The following is a 24,893-nucleotide window of genomic DNA, read 5'->3' as shown; positions in this document are numbered from 1 at the left end:
CTTAGCTGGCTCTCTGTGGATGCTACAAGTGTCCCAAGGCCCGGGAGAGGCGACTGCTGGTCCTCTTTGCCACTCGACCAACCACGTCTCGGAAGAAGCAAAGAGAAGCTGGCCAATTTCTGTCTCACATACAGCAACTCCTGGGAAATACCCTGGCCCTTCCTGCTCCCTTTCTTGGGATGGCAGGCTGGGCATGTCACCCAGGCAGTTCAGCTCCACCCTTAAGCGGGTGGCATGTGGCTCCTTTCCTTACCTTGGAAAAACTGCTGCTGACACAAAACTCCTGAGATCCAAAGCGCTGGCAGTCACCTGTCGTGGACTCCTCATCAGAAAGAGGTGCTCTTCTAGCATGGGAGACACAACCAGAGAAGGGCCATGAGGCCTAGTCTTTGGGCCACCGCCACCTTCCCCAGAATGTCCCCTGCCTGCCTGGGTTCCCATAAAATCTTCCCGTCTCACTTCCCTTGGTCGCTTGGGGGAAATCAGAAGGAACTTGGGGGTCCAGGTCACAAACCGGAGCCTCCACACTCAGCTTTGCAAGTTCCTGCAAAGGAGCCCGATCTGACTCGACCCTCCTCCTTGGGCCATGGATCTTGTTTTCTAGGGCTCTCGCCAGGAGTGTGGAGAACACCACAGCATCTTTGCCTTATTGCCTGAGCTTACCCATCAAGGTGGCCATCCAGGAGGTAGTGGGCATTGCCAAAAGGGGAGAGGTGAATCACAGACGATCTCAAAAGGCATGCAAACTGCTTTTCTCTTAAATGGGATCTTATTTTAAGTCTATATGGGAAGCTGGCTGCAGCGCCATAAGGGTAACCCTTTTCTAAGACAAATAACCACCTCCATTGCATTTCATGTTCTAAATCTGAATCATCACCTATTCACCTGCTGGGCTTGCCTAGAGCAGATACACATTTATTAGCACACGTAATGGTACTGATTCGAGGCCACCAGGTCACTGGGTGCTAAGGGGCATCTCCAAGGCATGACTTCTTTCCCCTCAGGGAGCCTCCTCCCGTTTTCTAGAGTTCCACCAGCTTCCAGCCAGTGCCCTCCCTCCTACCCTTCTACCCATGCCTGCATCCCGCCCCTGGCCAGCTCCCCACTCTCCTCTTGGTCTCCCAGTGCCACCGCATTCTCTCCCATCCCAAAGAGAGGCCTTCAAGGCCACAGACCCCAAAATCAATTTGGTACATTGCAGAGGGAAGGGCTCCAGGCCAGAGAGTTGAGTCTCAAAGGAGGAAAACTCAACTGTACCCCCATCTGCTCAAAGTCTTCTCCAAATTTTGGGTAAGAATCTTAGAAAATGGTAGATCCTGACCAAAAAAAAAGAAAAAAACAGGTCAGACTAGGAGGGCAAAGTTGAAGAGAAGAAAACACCGACTGGAAGTTTGGTATTCTGAATACAGCAAGAACGGCCCACTGTCTGTCCTAGGGAAGACACCTGTGGGGCAGGAGTCGGGGTGAGAGGGACCAGTGGAAGGTCTGGGTGCAAGATGAAAGCTCTAGGAGAAGTGCTGCGGGGCGGCTCCCATGGGGCAGAGCACAGGAACGCTCTGCACACCTCTGGGAAGGCATCGGCCTGGGGTTCGCCCCCCTTTTCCAGGGCCTCGCCCTGAGCTCTGTGACAGCCCAGGAAGAAGCCAGCATGGCCTCATCAGGGTGCCCAAAGGGCAGTGAGGGGGCCTGCAGCCAACCCCATAAGAACAGGGAGGGCCCTGCTAATTCCCTCCCTCCCACTGGAACAGGCACGGACTCCAAAATTCTACCTAGCCAAGAGAAGCAAAAAAGCCAAGGGGATCACAGCGGGCCTCTCCCCGTCTTCTCAGGGCTCCAGAAGGGGCTAACGGGGTGGCATGGGCTTATTCCCTTTAAAAGGCAGCTAGGCTGACAGAAGTGGGAGGGTCCCACTGCTGGCAACAACTGTGAGTGGCAAACACAACCAATCATAAGGACAGGCAAGGGCTGGAGACTCAGTCAAGGTCTCAGGGAAGGGGAGGAAGGGGGACCTGAGGCAAAGGGAAAACACACTTTGACATCAACTCCTGAGAGACAGGAAAAGTAAGACCTATACCCAGCCTTGGACCAGGGAGAAGCGTGCTCCAACTAGACTGGCCAGGGAGGATTTGGGGGAAGGATGGTGGTGAGGGGAAACAAGCAGCAGTGCACCCCCCTTCACCAACCCCACATGAGGGGCCACAGACGGAAGACGCTATTTATTTATATTCTTTCCCCTTCTGACCATAAAAAGGGGAGCTGGCTGCACCCTTGACCCCCCTTACTCAGTTCCCACCCCACATAAAATCACCTTGAAAGCAGAAACCCTGCCCTTGAAGGCAGCCACCAGAGAGTGGCAGAGCCAGCCGGCCCAGAGACTCTCGAGGTGGCAGTGGGAGCAGCAGTCCTGGCTACTCCAGGCATACCCGTGCCTGAGTGCCAGCCCCCAAGGCTCTGGGAAAATGTCATGAGGCCACATTTCCAATCCTCTGAGGAGAGGGGTAGGCAAAGCTAAGCGAACGTTAAATTGCTCCATTGAGAGAAGAGCCTGGGACAGGAATAGCTTGCAGGGGAGGAGTGCACAGGGAGAGCTGGGTCAGTTGGGCAAGGTGAGGAGGGTGCGGGTGGTGGGGAGGAGGGAGCAGGGGTCAAAGAAGGCTTCAGTCAGGACTGAAAATCAATCCACCATTTCTTCCCTACAGAGACGACCCTGGGCTGTTATGCTCAAGGCTTTGCTGAACTTAAGCCAGAAACGGCCATAACCTTTCAGGGCCGGTTTTCTAATTACTAAGGGTGAGCACCACTGTCAAACTGGACCTTTGTCAGTTCCTGCTGGGCCCTGCCTACCCGGAACACATCGGGCTCCTTATCTTCTAGCCCCGGCAGACTTTCCCTGCTTGAGTTCCACTGCACCCCGAGACCGGCCTCATTCCAGCCAGGGCCTTCCCCAAACACACCGCGTGGGAAACACCAACCCCCGCCTCAAACTCCTACTCATCCCTCAAGCGCAGCTCACATGTCATTGCCTCTGGGAAGCCTTCCCCTATTCCCCCAGGAAGGGTGTCATTCTTACACTGGACTCCCACAGGACCTGTACATGCCACTCACCACCAATGTCCCATGACTATCGGTTTGCTCTCCCTGGGTTAACAAGTATTTGTTAAATGAAGAAATGAATGAGTGCAAGAAAGGAAGCAAGTAAGCAAGAAAACAGCGATTTAGCTGGAGGTCTGACCAGAGTCAGCCACCTGGGGCTAGCAGAAAGCCCCTGCCTCCTGTCGCTGCCGGCCTCAAGTATGCCTGACGGAGCCGGGCAGGCTTCTCAAACCTAACTTTCAGAGTTAACCCCCCAGGTGCAGCTTTGTCCCCCAAACTCCTAAGTTCTACAAGTTGTAAAGCGCCCAGGAAGATGGTTTCTAAATCAGGTGAGATCACATTTTGGAAATCAGCTGTAGCACGGCCTAGACTGTGGCAGGAAGGTGACAATAAAGGGTAGAGGAGACCAGAAGTGACAACACTTAAAAGGTCATCTTAACCACTAGGCATATTTGGTCATTTAACATCCCAAGAGAGGTCCAGAAAGAGGGAAAATCAGGTTTTGGGCCCACTTCCTGCTCCTTTCTCAGCAGAGATTTAGAATGGACAGGGAACCAAGGTAACTTGTCATTGATTTTTTTTCTTTGAAGGCTCTAGTCCAGGTCTCTGCATCAGAGTCTCAGCTACTTATAACTAGTTGCCAGTGAACACTTACACAAATCAATACCACCACCTGCCTTCCCCCAGGTCAGCTCTTAGTAATTATCTCAGGACATACCTCATATGCAAAGGAAAATACCTTTCTTGTGCTGATCTGAGAAGAATTTTGTCTTATTTTCCTTGGTCTTCACATTTATATTCTAAAATTAAATCCCTTTTAAGTCGATCTCTAAGTTGTTCCTCAGCTTAGAGAACATTAAACCATCAGGTGCTAATGGCTTTATAAAAATAAAAAGGTCTATTCTCCTAATCTGAACCTCACACAAGTACACACTTCTCCAGTTAAGAACAGAAGAAGAAAGTAGATACACGCGAAGACGTCCATTCCTTTCCCTTCAAAATTACGAACACTCCCCCACACGCACACACACCCATGCACAGACTTCCAAGATTTACCCAAGCAAACGCCAGATCTTGAATCCCAGGAACAGCCATATCATTCTGTGTTCTAGGTGATTGAGCTGATGTATTTGGATTTACACAGTCAAGGGACTGAAATGATAGCTGAACGCCAGCAAGCATGGGGGAGCCACACCTTCTCTAAAAATGGGAGAGGCCTGGCAACCATCATACATAGCTCTTTGGCCAAGGGTTATGAAAGTCAAATATAAAATCTGAAGGCCATTTTGAGTGCCCTTCGTCTGGGGCAAGATCAGGAAATGGCACAGCTTGGTCACCCAAATATTTTGGTGAACAGGAGACTGCAAGCACACACAAATCAGGCAGGCATCATCAACTCTCGATTCTGTATGAAAACAACGTTAGGCGGTTTGATCTTTCTTTGATACTTCCTAAGGATCTCACTGCGAATCGTCATTAGCCTCGTGAGGCAGGAAAGTGCTGATCACCAGAATACCCACTAACAGTTCCCAGTATAAAGCTAAATGATAAAACTGCCTTTCTTCCAGGCTTAGATCAGGACCAAAAATATCCTACGCGTATCCTTGAGCACTGAACATGGATGCTGCAAATAAAAACTGCCGTCTCCTGAGCTTCCCCTTACTCCACCATCTGACAGTTCTTAATGAGTAGACAAATACTAATTGGCAAAAGGTCATCTGTTGGCCTCCTCACCTTCATCTGAACAGGGACAGCATGGCAGAGCAGGCCACTCACACAGCCCCAGCCCCATCCCGTCTCAGGAAAATTAGAAACAACCAACAGCCTCCTCCCCAGGGTCCCTCCCCAGGCCCTGCGGTGGCTACCCCTCTGGTGAGTAGGTACCGCTCATGAGAAGGCAGCAACAGCCAAGGTACCTTCCCAGCCTCCTCACCTCTCTTCGTTGATGCCACACATGCGAATCCGGTCAGAACTGGTCCAGTTGTGCACGCCGCTGTAGAGCGGTGCTGTAGAGATCATGACAGCCACTCACCACCAGACAGACCAGCTGTGGCCACTCCCCCTGGGGAAAAAGAACCCCCAAAAATCAAAACTCCTACCAGGGACAGCTGTTTTAACTACCTTTAACAAGGAAACAAACAAAGGTAATCATAGCACCAAAATGTTAGTGCAGTCTCTCTCATAAACCTGCTATGGAAAATTTCCATCCAAATGGGGATGAGGGAGCACCAGCTTTCCAGGAATCCATAGGTTTCAGGATGGAGACCAGAACACTGCTAATCACCTAGAGTGATTTTTAAATTATCTTAAAGACAGATATGCTTGAGTGTTCGAGGAAATTCAATCTATTTCAGACAGATGAGATGACAGTATATTTTTCTACACACATTTAGCCTAACCAACCACAATTAGGGGGTCGTTCCCACATATGAAGAGTGCATTGAAAGACTACTGGGGACCTTTTTCTCGTCAACTCTCTAATCCATGGGTACTGAAGTATTTGACTGATGTAGCCAATTTCTCTCCAGAGGCAGCACATGCTTTCTTTACAAGCCCTTCAAAAATACTCTACTCTGATCTTGAGTTGGCAGTTACATAGATAAAACGCATCTATTCTAACCTAGTTTAAAGTTCCCTCCAAATCAGATGAAATACTTATTGTCCTCTGACCACAAACAAGCAAACAAACAAAAAACACTGTTCCATCAAGAACCACACATTTCTGTCTTTCCTATCGGTCTGCCATCCCCATGACCTACCACCCCCTTCACCAGCCAACCTCCAGCTCTTACTGTTGACAACCAATGCAATTCACGTTCCAGAGAAAAAGAGGCATCAAGACAAAGAGGTTTATGCAATGAGCTTGTCTTGAGACCCTTAAACCCTTGAGTTAACTTATTAGCTAAAAGCCTTATTCATCAAGCTCAACTGAACAGAACCCTACAGTGATCAGAATTTGATGCTGTTCTCCACTTTCCAAAGAAGTAAATCACAGTAAAATATCGTCACATCAGGGATTTGTTTCATTTATCCTTTGAGCAATTTTCAGAGATTGTCCATATTCAACACAATATCACTTATTCATTCAACAAATATTTATTGAGCGCCTACTGTGGGCCAGCACTGTCCTAGGTACTGAGGATTCAACAATTAACAAAAAGGGCCAAAAACCTCTGTCTTCATGCAGCTTATATTTTAGTGGGATGAGACAGACAATAAACATGTTAAATGATTCTATGTTACAGTATGTTAGAAGGTGAGGGGCCGGCCCCGTTGCGCAGTGGTTAAGTTCGCACGTTCCGCCTCTCGGCGGCCAGGGGTTCGCCGGTTTGGGATCCCCGGTGAGGACATGGCACTGCTTGGCACACCATGCTGTGGTAGGCGTCCCACATATAAAGTAGAGGAAGATGGGCACGGATGTTAGCTCAGGGCCAGGCTTCCTCAGCAAAAAAGAGGAGGATTGGCAGTAGTTAGCTCAGGGCTAATCTTCCTCAAAAAAAAAAAAAGGTGGTACAACACAGGCAAAGGGGCATGGCGATGGTCTGGGGGACTGGCAGAATGGGCTACATTTTGAAAGTGGGTAATCAGGATAGGTCTTGCTGAGAAGGGGACATTTAAACATACTGAAGGAAGCAAAGGGGTGAGCCGTGTGGCTATCTGAGGGAAGAGCATTCTTGGTAGAGGGAACAACCTATACAAAGGTCCTAAGGCAGGAGGCTGCCTGCTAAGATCAAGGAAGAGCCAGGAGGCCAGGGTGGCTGGTGCAGAGGGCATGAGCAAGGGAGAGAGGTGAGAGGAGAGAAGAGCCGCATCCCCACCTTCTCTTCTTGGTCCTCACTCCACTCCCTATATCTGCAGCATAGGATGCTGCTGCCCTCGCCCCTTTCTTTGTACTTGCCCCTCTCCTGGCTTTCCTGACTCAGTGCCTGCTGGCTCAGGTGGCGCCTTTCTGTCCCGCCCCCCACCCCGGAAACCTGGCCTGCATCTTCAGTCTCTCCTCACTTCTGATAGCCTCTCCCATCTCTTCCCCTTCCCTCCCTCTTTTTCTTCCTATACCCACTCCTCTCTCTCCCTGTCCCTCCCCCTCCCCTTGCAATCTCTCCCATTTCCCTCTATTCCTCCTTCTCAATATTATTATTATTCTCCCAGCTGTCTATTCTCTTCTCCCTATCCCCTCCCTCTCTCAGCACAGTCCTCTCTACTCCAACTTTCTCCCCTTTCCCACCTGTCTTGCCCTGGTCCTTTCCCTCCTTTATCTCACTTTCCTCATCTTCCCCGCAGGCTCCACTCTCCTCCCTCTCCTCCTCCTCCTTTCTCTTTTTCCCCTGCCCCATCTCCCCTCTACTCTGTCCTCCCACCTCAGCCTTCAGTCTCCCTCTCTTGTCTTTCCACTTCCCCCTGTCTCTCTTGTCCTCCTTCTGTCTCTTTCTGTCTCTCTAGCTCAATGTGCTCTCGCTGGCTCTCCCCTACCCCTACCTCTCTCCCTCTGCATGTGTATACGTCAGCCCTGCCCCTCCTCTCTCAGCTCATGAGCTCCCACAGTTTCAACTCACCCCTTCACGCTGATGACTCCCAAATCTGTAGCTCTAGCCCTGACCTCTCTCCTTAGACCCAGACTAGAATTTCCAGCTGCCAACAACTCGCTGTTAATTGGATGTCCACGGAGCCCCTCAGACTCAATGTGTCTCAAACCGAACTCATTATCTGTTCCCATAAACCTGCTCCCCACCCCCCACGCCCAGCATGTTTCCTATCTTAGTTAATAGCACCACCATCCCCTAGCCTGGAAATTTCAGTGTTGTCACCTCCAACTCCTTCTCCCCCCCACGGCCCACATCCAATCAGGAGTCAAGCCTTAATTATACGATCTCCATCCTCTCCTTCTACCCCTCTCGCCACTAGCCTGATGCAGGCCCTCATCATCTCTCACCCAGAATATTACAATAGCCTCTTAACTGGTCCCTCTGCCTCCAATCTCTTGATTCTACAATCAATTCATCTTCTAAAGCACCAGTTCGATCACGTCACTCCCTCCCACCTCCAAAGCTTTCAATAGCTTCCCTCGGTCTTCAGAATCAAGCCTGCATTTCCCAGCACAGCATTCAGGGCCAGCATGACCTGGCCTCAAACCTCCTCTCTAGCCTCCTCTTCGGCCATATCCTACTATTTCCCGGCTGCCCTTGCAGTCTCGGCTCCTGACTGGTCCCTGCATAGCCCATCCAGTTTCAGGACTTTGCTGTTACTTCATCCTGAAACGGCCCCTCCTGTGCCTCCTCTTCCTCTCTTATCCCTCAACGTCTAGCTTAAATGTCATCATGCCATCTCCCCAGGCCCAGCCCCTGGTCAGTTAACCCCTCCCTCTCTGGTTCTCCTCAAACATTTCATTCAAATGTTCCTCAAACCTTCCCACCCCTACCACAGCACTGATTCGCATTCTCCTCTGCAGTGTGGCTGGTTGGGGGCATGGCATGTCTGTCTCTCCCACCAGATCAACCAGCTACTTAAAGTAAGAAATACCGTCTTTTCTGTCTCTGGTTCCTCTGCAGTGTCTTACACATAGTAAGTACTCAGTAAATGCATGTTATGTGGATGTGAATCCTGGATGAGAATTGAGGTGATGACCCTGAGAAATTATAAGAAGCAAAGTCAACCAAAAAAAAAAAAGCGTCCACCATGCTCGCTTACTATAGAAAAGATGTTGTCATTCAATGAGAAAACTACGCATTGTCTACAGCACACCCTTCCCAGCTGCCTGATTCTGTCCCGGTTCATTGTCTTTGGGCTATTTTGCACCTCTGTAAATTGCAGGTAACTGATGGATATGCAAACTCTGTCTTGTCCCATAGAGTTCGGATTGACCTCCCTCCCCGCTGTGGAAAAACCAGTTTTGCCTCCATTTGCAATTCAATTCCTTTACTCCATATAAATTTGTGCTTTTGGACTTTTACTTTGAACCGGCTATAACATCTGTCTGGTTCCTTTGTTGATTAACGAGTAAAATAAAATCTTTAACACGCGTTCATTTTTATATGTACGAGACTCATGATTTCACTTTTTCCTGAAAATTATCTTTAACGTTACTAAGACAGTTATGTGGGTTAACAGATAATTTTAGAAAGATTTCAACAAGGAGTAAGACAAATGGATTGACTGTCTCACATCAGTTCACCAGGACCCCATTCCCTGAACATCCTGCTTAATCAAGTTTTGACTGTTTCTTAGACTATCTTGGAATATCCTAGTTTAAAAAACAACAGCTCAGCAGGTTGGCTGATACACCAGGTACTTTTTTCATCTTTCCTCTCCATGAAGCATTAGAAGACTCAGGCAACGGAAGGAGCTGTTCTCGCCGTAAGATGAATTTCGACACAGGGTATAAGTTTTACCTGCTGCCTGAATATTTGTGGGCAGCAGATATAAGTCAGTCACCATGGCTTTTTCACTCTTAGGTTGATTTTTGTTCTGTTTAGAGGGTATTAGTAGATTTCAGGGCCTGGGACAGAACTCGTGGGGGCGGGGGGGGGGGGGAGGGGCAGTCCCAGCATTTGGAAACAGAACAACATATAAAATAGCATCACCTAGATAAAGAAGCTTTTAGATCCCAAACAAACCCCAAAAACAACAACAACGAAAAGAAAACCAAGTAAAAACCAAAATAATTACTGCACAATACACATTTTATGATTGCCTAGAGAGCAACACTGATACGGGGTATCCCCATTTTCACAAGATCCTGAAGATGGAGCACCTGCTTAAATCTTAGCCTCCCACTCTTACATTATGATTTTCAGCAGAGCAGCACCCCTGCCTATGTGAAGCCCACTGCTACTAATTAACAGTAGCCTTTGTGGAGGAGGGGAGGAGGGGTAGAGAGCACAGGCAGGAGAGCACCAAGCTAAGCGGTCTACACGAGAAGGCAACAACTTGTCCTCCCACACAAGAAAGAAAGAGGTCCTCTCAAGCCAGAGAGTCAGCAAAGTGACCTTCTAAAGAGGCCCTGACAGTATCAATGACCACATAGGATAGGAGGAGTCAAGATGGCCAACATACACCAATGTCTCCCAAGCTAGAATCACTGAGGAGCTTGTTCAAAATACAGATCCGTAGGTCCCAGCCCTGGAGATTCGGATCCAGTAGGCCTAGGGTTTTGTTTTGTTATTATCATGTCCAATCAAATTAGTAAGCACTCAACTGTACACTACTTCTCAGGAGAGGTGAGCATAAAGGAACAACCTTACTACAGACACGCCACACTTGGCAGGTTCTGCTGGCATACACACTTGTGTCCCAGCGTGCTTTCTTTCACAGAGCCCACATTCATATGTGGCATGTGTTCCCAATCTCTCTCTCTCTGATGGGAACCATCACATCAAAGGCAAAAGGCGAAGTTCCTAAAAGGAACTTGGAAGAAACCTGGTAATCCCAAGTGACCCAGGAAGCACAGGCACAAGGATATGAAATACCTCAAAGGATTTTCCCAGATGTCACAACCATGTAATTGTTAAGAAATGAACAGCTGCATGGCACCAGAATCAAATGCTGGTCACTGCCTGGAAGGCAATGGGACCACCGTGAGCTATCTCCACTTTGGAGGGAAAAACTCAAAAGACACATCCAACTCGTGGTGAGAACAAAGGAGAGCATATGCTCCACCAACCCAAAGTGGTAAGCGTGGCTGAAAAACATAAACAAATAAGACATTTTGATTTAGGAGGCACATACATTCAGAAATAGAAGGATCAAGATCCGAGGGAATGAATCCAACAAGCAGGCAGCAGAGAGTAGGTAGCCAGACATAATCACCACGCTACGAAATGGGGGAAACCAAAACCAAAATGGACTAATAGGAGAGCGATAACTTTAAAATGGTGAAAATGGCAGCCAAGTGGAGGGGGAGCAGGTAGTAGAAAAGAAAGCATAATGAAGCAGAGATCTTTCCCAAAAAAATCCAAAAAAAAATGCTAGAAGACAAGGGCAGGTATGAAAGGCATAAAAGAGAAGCCCATGGCATATAACAACCAAAAGGGAAAAAATGAAATAGGGGAACCTGAAATATTTCACCATCATGGGCCAAACTGAAACACTGTGGGGAAGCACTGAAGACAGACATTTTAGAAAAGTTTGGGGAGAATGTGTTATCAAAAGGAGAACCTCAAATTATAGCCCAAGTCAGGGTTCGGGGGAGTTGGTAATAGGGGCCAGGCAGCATTAAAATCTCAAAGGAGATTTTACAGATTGGACAGACTTTCTTGGTTTTGTTTTGAAATGAAGATGCCAAAACAAGGAGGTTTCACAACAACTACAAGCAAAAGCATGGTCGTCGTGCATATGAGGAAGAACAGGACGCGAAAGGAGGTAAGAGAGCATCTATCTGACAAATGTTTTTTACCAAGGTACACATTGTTTAAAAAGTTTTTAACCTTGAAAATGACTAGACAGGGAGTTCATCCAATAGACAAGTTCTCCAGAATCACATAGCTCCTCTTGGGGCCAAAGACAATTGGCACTGGCAACATATGGGACACAACCAGGCCCTCTACACATAGCATATAACCTGCCCCTTTCTTCATGGCTGGACTCTACCATCAAGACAAAATTAAGAAGGTCTCAGTTAAACGAAATCTGATCGTACTCCTCCAGGCTTCTTTTGGTTCACACTGCCTGGTGACCTGGAAGCAATTATGACTTTAAAAAATGAAAGAGCTGGAAAATATTCATCTTGAAGCCTGGGCCTGAATCTGTCCTCAAGAGGATAGGCGGGGCCAGTAGACAGTTTAAGAAGGAGGGTTGGGTCAGTGATGACTAATGAGTGAAGGAAACCAACTTTGGGACCTATTGCTCCAATAAAAATTCAGAGCTCTGCGTGAAGCTCCCATAAGACAGAGACATTCAAACTTCACAGAAACAAAGGAGAAGCCATGGCATTCCCCCACTTTCGGAGAAGCAGCATCTAAGACACCTCCAAGGAGATCCAAGGGACCACTGACATTGAGATCCTAGGGCTAAAAGTGAAAGGCCATGACTTCTACCCAGTCACTGGAGTACCTTTAGAGAGAGGTCAAACATCTCAAAATCATTGTTTCAACAGGAAAGTGGACAGTGTACACATACCCAACAAGGATAACTTTACCTGACTTTAGAAAGGGAACCCCTACCACAGATCTTATCCTGCTTGTTGCTCTGCCTTCTTCCATGTGTATTCAACAGGAGACTAACATTCCTGTTTTCCCGACTTAACCACATATCCCAAACCTCACCCTCTCATGAGGAAGTTCTTCCGATGTAGATTGTTCTAACTCAATAATTCCTCATACAAGGGTATTCCAATATTTTCCCAGGCTTTCCCCCCAATATCTATATTCCCTCATCTTTCCCTCCCATTAACCAAATGTCATTCCCTGATACTCAAGAGTCCCTTATACATGCCCCAGTCACTTTACTTTGCTTCCCTCCACGCAAAACAGCTTCCTCTACCACCACACACAAACATACACACACACAAAATCAACTGGAAATAATCTGCTGGGCAACTGAAAGGAGGAAGAGGCCCTTTGCACTGTACATCCTAACCTTCTGCCTGACTAAATCTATTCTAGCACTTTCTAGTTCCCCTGGGTTTTTTTTTTCTATCCAAATATTTCCACTGGTTCTACCCTAAAGGATCAGTTTTATAAGGAACATTGCACCCTGTTCCCAGATACATTAATTTTTTTTTTTTTTAGATTGGCACCAGAGCTAACAACCGTCACCAATCTTCTTTGGGTTTTTTTCTGCTTTTTCTCCCCAAATTGCCCCAGTACATAGTTGTATATTTAGTTGTGGGTTCTTCTAGTTGTGACATGTGGGACGCCGCCTCAGCGTGGCCTGATGAGCCACAGTGCCATGTCCGCGCCCAGGATCGGAATCGGCAAAACCCTGGGACACCAAAGCAGAGCGTGCGAACTTGACCACTCGGCCATGGGGCTGGCCCCCAATTCTTGTATTTACCGAGAAGGCTAAGTAGTTGCCTGCACACGGCTCTAGCATGGACACCTTCACAGACTCCTTGGGTACCTCCGTGTTTAAAAACCTTGCCTATAAACATTTATGAGACTGGATACGAAGGAATGTTAACTATCTGTTAAACACACGAGAGCTTACTCCAATGTAGTTACCTCCAAAGTGGCCACCTTGGGAGGCTAGCCATTCATCTCAATGGAGTGGCCAGGGCTCGCGATCCCCCTGGAGCTCTCTGGTGAGTATTACCATCCAATCTCCTCACTAGTGCTGAATCCTCATCCATTCAGAGTCAATTCGATGTTTAAAAACTATCCACACCCATTCAGAGTCAGCTAATCACACAGCAGCAACACCCCTCAAGAGTGACATACTCTAGGAGCCACAGCCAAAACTTGGGGGGGGGACCTGGAGAGCATTTTCAGCCCCCATTTCTCCGCCGTCTCAGACATCCCACTATGTCCATTTACTATGTCATCTGCAAAATAGGAATAAACTAGTCCCTGCTTAAAATTGAGAATAACTTGAAAGGACCAAAGGTAATCGATTCTAAAAATGAAGTAGGCAAAAGCAAAAGTTTTCATCTCTCACTTACATTTTCATACCACCAGATCGTTTCAGCTTTTCTACCTACTGCCATGATACTTTTTTCCTATTATTCAAATAGTATGCACTTCCATTTCCTGCTGTAAGGAAATTTTACTCCATTTAAGGAAAACACCTCATCATAGCTTTATACTAGACCTAGGATCTAGCTACAAGATTTTGTGCAACTTCTAGGTGTCAGAGATATCTAGAAAACCTAAGCACTCATCATGCAATTAATCAGTCCTTTTCAAATACAAAGCCACCTCAACATGTCACCCTAAGTAACTAGGGTCATCTTTGAGCACTTCTCACTTCTACTAGATCGAAAATAAGAGTTGGCTATCCTCAGTCTTCGTCATCAGCAGGACCATGTGAATATCTGGTGTGTCTTTCACACTCCAAAGTTGAATCATTGTAATCCGAGACTTGAATCCCTTTTGTGATGCTTCTGTGTCCTCCCTGCCATGGACTGTGACAGTGGCCCTCAGACATCTCCATTTCCACATTCGTGATATGGAATTCAAGATATGCAATTTTTCATCTAAAGAGGATTCCTCCTCACCAAACTTTGGCCTTTTTTTTTCAAGTCTCCTCGACATCTTACGCAAATATTTGAAGAGGCCATTATCAGGCTATTTTTTCTATTCTCTCACCCCAGACTATGGGTTCAACTCATCTTATACATATTACTCATTCTAAGTAATTACTCACACACACTAATACACTATTAGCTCTCAGAAATTCAAACTCTCAGTATTGTCTCAACCTGCGACCAGTCTATAGGTTCCTTAAGGCTAGAAAGAATATTTTCTACTGCTTTTAATAACCCTTCCCAATAGTGTCTGGCATGATACAAGGCATATAATATACACTCAATAAATACTTACTAAACTACTGGGAAAAACTGAAATCCTTTCTACATCATAGGGAAACACAGAACGCCGTGTAAAAAGCACTGAGTCTGGGATCCCTTTACTTCCCTGCTCTCTCATAAACTCTCTCTTCTTTCTTTTCCTTACTTCCACAATAAAGACAATCACAGAAATAAATTAAAATTGGACCAGGGCAAAACAATAAAACCAACTTCCAATTATCTGAGTGTGGTTTAGCCACAGCTAATTTTTAAACCCAGTTGACTTACGGACTGCCTTCTACCACATACAGTAGATACGTGTTCAGGGAACAACTCATTTTAATATTTGCCTAAGCAGAATATAAATAGGAAGGTAAATCTGCTGGGGAGGGGGGCAGGTAGAGAATAATAATGCATTTCCAAAGTCAAACAGAAGTTATTAATTTGTTAACTGATCTACTGTGTTGAGCTGGCCTGCTATCACTCTCTCCCTATATTGGCATAGCTGATTGCTGGCATCAAAGTCCACTCTGGCTGCAGAGAGGGATTCTGTTTTACAGCACATCATTTTCCTCTGCTCAGAAGTTTGGTTTGGGGATACCTGAGCTACTTGAGACGTTATTCTCTCCCATCCAATTGCTGATGAACATCCTTGTCGTAGAGCCACACCAGACTTGGGCTTTATCTACCACCTTTTGTAGAACTTCCAGCTGTCAGAGACAGCTGGAAAGCCCGATCAGTCATAATGAAACACAGCAGCCCTTTTCAGGAAGCAATGGCTTTTTAAAATGCCACCCAAGTAAACTAGGCTTGGGTCATTTTTAAGCATGGCCCAAAATGTCCCCTGAAGTTTCCACTGGATATATACTCTTCAGTTCCTGCCCTGAAATATTGAGCAGTGTTACACCACAGCTGTTAAAGAAGCTGCTACTTCCACCTCAAAGGTGGATGCAATAATGCAGTGATGAGCCAAGCGATCTCTTCCTACTACCCTGTAAATGCTAAATATGTACTGATACAACAGGAATATGGAGAAAGAGCACAGAGAATCAAGATATAAGGGGAGTGCTCAGTAGCCATTGATGGTTTTCACTCTGCCACCATGTTTACCATAGTGTGATATAAAAGGTAATGTCACAGGACACAACTGAATAAGAAAAACTAGATTGTACTCATAGATGCCATTTATTGGGTACCTGCTATGGACCTGCTGCTATGGTCTATATAAGACATCATCTTGTGTAATCCTCATAGCCCTGTGAGATTCGGGTGATCATCTCCATTTTATAGATGAGAAAACTGAGGCTCAAGAGAGTTAAGTGACTTGCTTCCTGCCACACAGCTAGGAAGTAGAAGAGCCAGGACTCCACCCTCAGGCCATAGGATGTCTCCAAAGCCCTCCAGGTAATTCTGATGCATGCTGAAGTTCCAGAACCACTGCTCAATACTAACCTGTGCCTGGTACAATCAAGTTAAAGCGAGGAGAGTCTCGTCATAATAAGATACCTAATCATCTCATAGACCCAGGGACAGAGTGCATCGACTCATCCCCGGAACGAGAGTCACGCAGAGCGCACTTCTCTACAGAACTGGGTAAAGCGAAAATTTGCTTGTTCTCCTCGTCCCCAGACACCAGCATTATAACAAAACTCAACTGTACCCTTAAATGGCACTAACACTAAGATTTCTAGGCATACCTTAGCAATGAGGTAACCAATTTTGTTTCTTAGCAGACAGTGGGTAAAGAAACCCGAAAAACAAAGCTTTGCCTGCCCCCCAGTACTCCGGATTCTTCACAGACACTTAGCTTAAGGTCTTCTTAAAATCCAAGCAAAGGCACTCCCTGCCTCACACACTCTCAGGAATAAAGCTGAAAATGACTAGTTTACAAACAATAAATCATCACTCTTCAAATTCATCACAATTCACTGACCAGGGAAATATGACCTTGACCTGCAGCCTGCAGCCACTTTTTAAACAATTATCCATTTTTTAATGTTTTATGGGGAAAGGATAGCTTCTGCTTAAAAAAAAAAAAGCGGGAAACAGAACAGCATATTTGAATTACGGGGATAGAAACATAGTTAATTTCACTCTTGATCAGAATTCAACTTCAGTTCACCAAAGAAAGTTTTCATCATAAAAGACTGCTTTTAAGTTATAAACAGTGGGAAAGTGTATGATTTAGAAAAAGAACAGTTTCTACATGATTTTAAGGATGATGATTCAAAAACTGGCATTAATAAAGCCTAGTTTGTATGTGAGATTATATAAAATTCTGTACTAGCATCCTAGTGGCTGAAAGGTAGATTGCTTCTTATTACCTCCCTCTTTGGCCATCCTGATGCTAAAGCTCCTGGCAAGCACAGACTCACACCTGCCTGGAACTGGAGCATTCAGAAATGTCCTTTCTTTTTGAAAACACAAAGGTCTAGGGTCTTGCTTTCCCCTTTCGTAATCATCAGGGGCTGCTCCCCTTTCTTGCCTATTTTACCTCAACGATTCCCACTTTCCCCAGCGTTTTCTCTGTTCCCCTCTAGTGCTCACTTTCCCACCCAACTCAACCACGAACTCCTCCTCTCTCAACCCCAGATGCCGGCGGACACCAGCAAACAGCTCTCTACTCACTGTAGCCATTCTATTCCATCTTCAACTTAGCTCAGCCCAGAATCAATGAACCACTCCAGATGTCCAACTCCTGATTAGCGCCTCTCCTCCACACCCCCACCACACCCTCCAATTCTGGCCCAAGGCTCTCAGGCCACTGTTCTTTATCCTGTTTGCTCTGGAATTTCCATCATTCACCTCCCTATATCTAGGATTCCTCCCACAACCAGACTGGAAAAACTGGTGTATTCCCACTTTCTCCTTCTTCCGAGGCCATCTATTTAGAACTGTGAATTCCTTCCCCCATTTGGTATCCACACTTAAGTCTAGATTTTCTAATTATTGCTTAGACTTATAAGCCCTGGATCCCAGCTAACCTCTGCTTCCTGGGCCCTCCTAGGGCAGAGACTATCAAAGGCAAGTTTTTACCCTCCCCACACCAGCTCCAGATGACATCTGAGTAAACGGCTTCCTCCTTTGGCTCGTTATTCCACCCTCTTTCTCTCACATTCTGCATTTTTTACCCTATATACTATCTCTAAGTTCTCTATTTCCTTACGGGTAAATATATTTATATTTCTTCCTAAATGCCAGTTTCTCCCAACCCTATTTTTGCCCAAGATCCTCCTTCTCTCTTGCCCCAACCTTAGTGATTCTAGCATGAAAGTGTAAAGAGTCTTAAAGGTTCTCCGAACTTTACTTTGGAAAACATTACCCTGGAGTTTTCAAGGTTCCACTTTTTCCTTAGTTGGCCCTAACACAGGCCCAGTGATGTTCACCTTTCTGCCCCCTTCACTGCCCAACCACCCCCATCCTGACTTCCCTTTTTGCCTTTCTTCTTTATAGCATTTAAGTCCTATTCCTCCACAATTTTGTTCTCCTAAAACAAGCCCCTCTCTAAAGCCCAGAATCCAGACTCACTATGTCATGAGATCCTCTGCCATCTGTGCTAAACATTTCTTTCCTATGTAGTGAACTGGAGCATGAATAAAGCAAAGAGACCCCTGGAGGAAACCCGTTTGCTTCCCAAGAAAGCCTATGGCACTGAGAAAGAAAGAGATCCTCAGGGCGGCCTGGTGGCACAGAGGTTAAGTTCACACGTTCCACTTCAGTGGCCAGGGGTTCATGGGTTTGGATCCCAGGTGCGGACATGGCACCACTTGGCATGCCATGCTGTGGTAGGCGTCCCACATACAAAAGTAGAGGAAGATGGGCACGATGTTAGCTCAGGGCCAGTCTTCCTCAGCAAAAAGAGGAGGATTGGCAGCAGTTAGCTCAGGGCTAATCTTCCTCAAAAAAAAAAAAAAAAAGAAAGAAAGAGATCCTCCCTTCCTCCCTCCCTCTCCTGGTAAACCAAAATAGTCAGATCTACCAGTGCCCTTGGTGCAGCCACCATTTCTTCTGGAACTCCCCTCCACTCTGTCCAATGCAGACTCCAAAAGCAGAGCTTACCAGTAACTTAGCTTTCCTCTGCCCTATCCCAAGAATTTGCCATCTTTTCCTTATGGCCTATTCTAAGAACTAGTCCTCCTTAACCCAGACATTAGAGTTCCCTCCCCTTCCTCCATCAATGACTTCTCAGAGCCAGAACAGAAAGAAACCTACCTACCATTGCTGCAAAGTTGGTAACAGGGCCAGCCCTCTTAAAATCAATTTGTGCCCCACAGCCTGTGCTCTTCTGCCCCACAGCCACCCCAAGGGCAGCCGCCTCAGTTGCCCGATCAGAAGATGAGTCTGCCTATCAATATCCACATGGCTTAGTCAAACTGCTACGGCCCTCCTAAACTCTACCACCCTTCAGGTTCTCTTGAGTCACCAAGCCCCCTGCTCCTCCTAGCTCCCCCAGTCTTTCCTAGTAACTGCTTCTCCCTCAAAATTTCACAGGTTCCTCTCCCAAACTTTTGCTTCTATTTGGAGCCTCTGGATGATTCTTGGGATTGGGTTACCCCATCTGATCCCAGTGGAATCCCCCAAATGTCTTTCCTACATGCTGTCCTCTTCAGTACCACATGGTGACATCACTACCCAATCCGAGGACCCCTAAACTCTGCTCCACTGTGCCGCCTACAGTCTCTCCCCAAAAATAAGCTCCCTCTATCCCAACACTCAAGGACAGGACAGGTAAACCGAGAATTAGATGACCTTTAAAGTCCCTTCCAACCTTGGAATTTTATGACCAACCTAATCCACTCCCAACTCCAAATACATCCCTCCATTCATTTTCAAAAAACGTTTCAGCCGTGGGACTCTGAGAAATGGCTTTCTAAGTTAAAAGAACCATGGGGCTACCCAGGGTAGCTAACCTACAACTGCACCCCCAGAAGTCTCACCAAAGATTGCTGCAATTATACTCCACCTCTGTGCCACGGGGAGGACCTCCAAACTGTCTTGAGAGTATTCAGCTGTCACACGAAGTGACCGGACCCCCTTCCCACACTGCGTAAAGAGCCCCTAAACCCTGGGCTAGACGTGTCCTCGCCAAGGGACGCCTGTCCTTACTGTCTACTCTAAGAGACACCAAGAATGAATAAGTATCACCACGTCGACAGCTTCATACAGCCAACACTGAACATTTCAAAACAATAAAACAAAAACAGAGTGCTTTCACTGGGCGAAGGGGGAGGTGCGGGCGGAACAGAAGGGCACCCCCACCCGCCTGTGCTGTTGGCCTCCCGGGTTTGCAGTGTGCTTCCCTCCCGCCTTTCCCTCGACCACATCTTTCCCTACAACAGTCTCCCGCACCTCCATAACGCGAAATCCCCAGCCGAGGTGCGGCCGGCTCCTCCCAGCCTTGCCCCGGACGTCCCTCCGGCCCAGCCTTCCTCTCGGCGGGACCCCGGCGAGGAGAGCCCCCTCCACCGTCCAGTTCACCTCCCTGTCCCTTCCGGGGCCTCTGGGTGCCCCTGCAGGGTTCTGTCCCGAAGCAGAACCTCGAGGAGTCAAGCCCACGAGGCCCGTCGCGGGACCCACCCCCCCTTCCTCCTCCCAGCACCTCGTCCTCCATGCACCCGGGCCCCGGAGCTCTCCGTCGTCGTCGTCCGGGCTTGTACCGCCCCCCGTCGAGGGCTCCACCCCCCGCCTTCCCCCGCCCCCAGGACGGCCCCCTCCCCACCGCGCGCCGCCTGCGCCCTCTGCCCCGGCACGGGACTCCCTTTGGCCTCCGTTCCCCGCCCAGAAGCGGCGGCGGCGGCGGCGGCAGCAACGGCTGCGGCGGCCCCAGCAGGAGCAGCAGCGGCAGCGGCGGCGGCGGCAGCAGCGCCGCCCCGGCCCCGCCCCGCCGCCCGCCGGAGCCCCACGCCCCGCCCGCCCGCCCCGCCGCCGGACTGCTCCCCCCGAAGCCCACCACTAAGGCCCCCCACGCCCCAGCCGCGATCTGCTCGAAACCAGCTCCGCTGGGCCTGCTGTCCGTTCCTCACGCCCCTTAGGACCCGGGGTGGGGGAGCCCTGGGGTTCGCGGCCATCCCTCTCCCTCCTTTTCCAAGGGCTGGGGGATAGCCCCCGATCCCGAAACCCGGCCCCGTAACCGGAGCCTCCCTCCTTCCAGTCCTCGGCTTCGCTCTCAGACCCCTTGCCTCCAGGCCTGGCGCGAAGCGGGTGGAGAGCTTGCACGCCGGATCTCCCCCCAGCTTGCCGGGGCTAGTATGAATTGCCCCCGATCTCATTCTCCAATTTAAGCCCCCTCCCCGCCGTGCCCGGCCCGGCGGCCCCCGCCCCTAGAGCGAGGGCAGCGGAGCCAGGGTGCTCCGAAGTCATCCCCCGCCTTTTTTCCAGGGACTCGGGTAATTGCCCCTGCCCCCATCACAGCACTCCCACTCCCGAACCCAGGCCCCGCCGCCACCTAGGGGTACCCCTTACCCTACGGCTCCCGCACCCCAACACCGGCGAGAGAGCAGCCCTGAAGAGCACCCGTCGCACCTCCTCTCTGAGGTTGGAGGGTATTTTCTCCCAGTCTCTTCAAGACTTCATCACGGACAGCCCCCCCCCCAAAAAAAACAAGCCCTTTCTCGCCCTGCCCTGCTGGCCAGCCTCCCTTCGAATCGTCGGATCCTTCGATCAGGGGGTTGGGGCCAGGTAGTTAACAAGACCGTAGCCTCCACCTCCCTTGCTGAGGAGTGGGGTAATTCCGATGGTCACCCCCCCAGGATCAACCCGACCCCCGTTTCCATGGAGACCCCCGCCCAGCCAGGAAGAAGACTCTCTCGGATGGTGGCGAACAAGTCTCACCTGGCTAAGGGAGAAGGGGGTGAGGAGGGGGTAGGGTAGGGCAGGGATGGGGTACGAAGGTGGGAAGTGGAGGGGAGCTGTCCCGAAGGGAGGGGCGAGGACAGAGCGAGCTCCAGGGAGCGCTACGTCCGGGGACACGAAGAGGACGGCGCCCCCGGGGGGCAAGCAGAACAGCCGCGGGGCGAAGAAGGGACAGGGTTGCGGAAAGGCTTAAGATAGAAAGAAGCGGGTGGGGGGATACGAGAAAGCCGGGGAGTCAAAAGGGGTGGAGGGGTTGGGGGAGAGAAAAAAAAGACGCACCTGTTCCCGGGTCGGCTCCGCGGGGAGGTTCAGGCCGCCACCCGGGCTCCCTCTTACCCCCTCTGAGCCGCCACCCGCCTAATACTGCCCCGATCTGATGCCCCCCTCCGCCCCTTATCGCCACCGACCTCCTTCTCCTCTCTCTCGGCGGCGGCGGCGGTCGGACTCTAGGAACTGAGAGGAAGAAGGGAGGGCTCAGCAAAGCGGAGGAGAGACAGAGCCACACACTGGCAGCAGCCGCGGCGAGCGAAAGAGTGAGGGGGAGAGCGGTGTGTGTGTGTGTCTGTGTGTGCGAGCGAAGCCTGGTGGAGTGGGTGCCGGTCGCAGGGCTCGACGGGAAGTGGAGTCCGGCCGGGTCCGCGGGCGGCGCCAGCCCCCGCTCCATGGGACTACAACTCCCAGAATGCCGCCTACCCGGGGGGAGGAATGGGGAGGAGGAGGAGAAGGGAGGGAGCGAGCGAGAGGGAGGGACGAAAGCAGGGAGCAAGCGGCGGCGAAGGGGGCAGAGCCAAGCAGCCCCGGTGACACTGGGAGGGGAGGGGAGGAGGAGGGGATCGCTGCGAGGACCGAGCGGATTCCGGAGAGGGAGGCAGCGGTGGCTGCAGCAAGCCAGGCAAAAAGCTAGACTCCCAGGAGAGGCGGAGGCGCTCAATCCGAGGGGCTGCAAGAGCCCCACGCCCCCTCCCCTCGACGCCCCTCGTAGGGGGAGGTTGAGGAAGGGAAAAGATTAGTGCGCCACGGCCAGGGGTTTCTCTCTTTCTTCCAACGCTCTCCACCTTATGCCCCGACCTGACTTTCTCAGGCCACTGGTGCCCAATCTAGTGTGCAAACCCGGAGACCCCAGATCTTCCCTGCCGGGCAGCACAGACCAGACGCATTCAGTCCCCCTCTCCCAGGGGCCTGAGGGAGGCTCCCCATGCTGGCAGGGCGTGACTCCCCCCTTCTTCCCGCCCCCCCCGTCGTCGCCACCCCCCCATCTCCCTCCCCGGAACCCCTCCCCTGAAGCCAGGGCTCGAGTCTCCCTCCCCGCCAAGAAACGGAGTCCTTCCAGGGACGACTACCCAGCCCCCTCCCTCATACAAGGCCCCTACCCACCAGTATCCCGTTCTTAGCGTTGCCCCCCTCACCGAAGTAATAATGGGGGCGACCTGAGTTGGACTGGTGGCTACTTTCCCTCCGAGACTAGCCGTCCTTGGCCACGCCGACCCTGTGTAGAGATAGAGAAGCACATTAATACTCCCGTTCTCCCCCCTCCAAGTTCGGATCCCCGTGGAAATGGCTCACAAGGGGAGAGGGGTTGGTAGTGGAAGTGAACTGGGGGTGAATCCCAATCCTCAAACCTCATCCCAGGCGTGGAAATCCAGGGATTCGTCCCTTTCCTTAAAAGCCATCAAATCACTTGGGGGGCGGTAGTGGGGGATAGATTATCTAAACCCCAATGTCCACGCGACTTGAAGCGACGCTCCATGTAAGAATAAGATACGGACTAGGCTGCCTCCGCGGGAGGGAAATTATAGCCCCCCCCCCGCCGTCGTCCACCCCCAAACACATACCCCTAGGAGAGTCAGATGGCCGAGGAAGCGGGGTAGGCGTTGGGAGTGCTGCAGAGTGAAAGGGTTGCGGCGGGGAGGGTCCGCGGCCCCCTGAGAGCAGAATCCAGATGCTAAGAGGTGGGTGGGGGGTGCCGCATAATTGCAGACGGTGTCTTTCCTCGCTTTTCCCGGAATCGCCGCCGAACACCGTCTAACACTCGCAGTTGCTTACCAGTCAGTCCCCTAGCCCCATTTGTGCGCGTGAGGCGGCCGGAGCCCGGGAAGCCCAGGCACAAACTCCGCGGAAGCTGGCCTTCGCCGCCGCCGCGCTGCCGCCGGCCTCCCTCCCTCCGCTGGCGGCCCCGCCGATCTACCTTCGCCCCCGGCCGAGGCCAGACCCCGCTCGCAACTCCACGCCCCTACTCCACCCCCGGCTCCCCCTCCCCTCGCCCTCTCCCCGCGGGTCCGGCCCAGCCCCTAGCGCCGCCCCGCCCTACCGCTCGGTCCCGAGCCCAGCAAGTGCCCCGAACTCGCCCCCCGCCCCCACGCACAGGCCAGTCCGGCAGGGCCTGGCTTCCCCCTCCCGCCGCGCCCCGCCCCCGAATCCACGTCCTACTTCGCCACCCAACTCGGCCCGGTCCGGGTTCGGCCCGCGCCCAGGCCACCGGAGTCCCCGGTTCGGTCCGGTGTACGGCCACCCACTCCGCCCTTGCCTGGGTGCCGGCCTGGCCCGCTGCCTGCGCCCGCCGAGCCGGCCCAGGCGCGCGGTACGGGTCCGGATCCCGGTGCCGGCCTCGGTCCCGGCGGCTTTGCCGCGTCTCGCCACGAGGGCTTGGTCCACGCAAGATCCGAACCCGCGCGGGGTGGGGGGCGCAGAAAGCAAGTTTCTTTATCTTTCCTCCGCCCCCACCGCAGGGCCGCGCTGTCCCCCGCCCCGCCCACGGCGCCCCCTTCACCTGGGCAAAGCCCCCCGGCCACTGTCGCAACTTTGCTCTTCTCCACGCCGCCGGGAAAGCGGGCGCAGCGGGAGGAGGAGGGAGGTGGCAGGGGGTGCTGGGATCAGGCCGCTGGGCTCCGGGAGGACACGTGGGGGAGGAGGGGAAGGAGGAGGAGGAAGGGGGGCGGGCCTGCAGTTCTCGGGGCTCCCCCTGCCAGCCCCGGGGAAGCCGGAACCTCGCCGGGCAGCCGCAGACCCCGCACTGGCCGCGGGGGAAGAACGGAGCCACCTTCCCCGGCTAGCCCCCGGCTCCAGGAAGGGGGGGGGCGAGCAACGCTGCTCGGGTCGGAGAGTGAGCGTTTTCGCTCGTGCTTTATGTGTGACTCTCTCCGTTTAGCCTCGGTGTAGTGGGGGGCATAGGGTCTTGCAAGGCGGGGGTGGGGCGCCCCCACCGGACGCCCCGCCTCTCTCCTGGCCCCCCACTTCCCTAACCCGGGCGACCTCGGTGCACGGCTCTCGCGCCCGGGCACCGAGGCCGCCCTCGGGCAGCAGCCCCAGCCCCTGCGCCGAAGTGGGACAGGTGCTGGGGAAGGGAAAATGCCGGGGCTCGCTGCCTCGCCCCGCGTCTCCCGGGCGGCCCACCCTTCGTGGCAACCTCCCGGGCTGCAACCTCCCGGGCCGCCCTCAAACGGCAGCCCCCGGCCTGGGCGTGGAGGCGTCTGGGGTTTGGGGGGGGTGGGGAGCGAGAGGCCCGAGGGAGGAA

At 51.2% G+C, this 24,893-nt stretch overlaps 1 protein-coding gene across 15 annotated transcripts in view; it reads right to left on the bottom strand.

Annotated features, from left to right (window-relative positions):
- BCORL1 (BCL6 corepressor like 1) overlaps window positions 1-24,277 on the bottom strand; it is a 60,332-nt gene extending 36,055 nt beyond the window's left edge. For 3 of the 15 annotated variants that reach the window (XM_023634232.2, XM_023634238.2, XM_070258548.1), the window contains exons 1-4: window positions 23,215-23,565; window positions 22,789-22,868; window positions 5,027-5,155; window positions 254-344 (exon numbers count right to left, since the gene is read on the bottom strand). In XM_023634232.2, coding sequence (XP_023490000.1) covers window positions 254-344; window positions 5,027-5,112 — 177 coding nt within the window. In that variant the 5' untranslated portion in view covers window positions 5,113-5,155; window positions 22,789-22,868; window positions 23,215-23,565. Of the gene's footprint in view, window positions 1-253; window positions 345-5,026; window positions 5,156-20,129; window positions 20,178-21,661; window positions 21,974-22,756; window positions 22,869-23,214; window positions 23,642-24,149 lie in introns of those variants that run through there. The other 12 variants (XM_070258546.1, XM_023634235.2, XM_023634239.2 and 9 more) reach the window with 12 other exon arrangements.
- Window positions 24,278-24,893: the final 616 nt, after the last annotated feature.

This window comes from Equus caballus, chromosome X (genome assembly GCF_041296265.1).
Source record: "Equus caballus isolate H_3958 breed thoroughbred chromosome X, TB-T2T, whole genome shotgun sequence".
Lineage (NCBI taxonomy): Eukaryota > Metazoa > Chordata > Mammalia > Perissodactyla > Equidae > Equus > Equus caballus.
The sequence above is the reverse complement of the archived record's forward strand: the minus strand, read 5'-3'. Positions and strand labels throughout refer to the sequence as shown.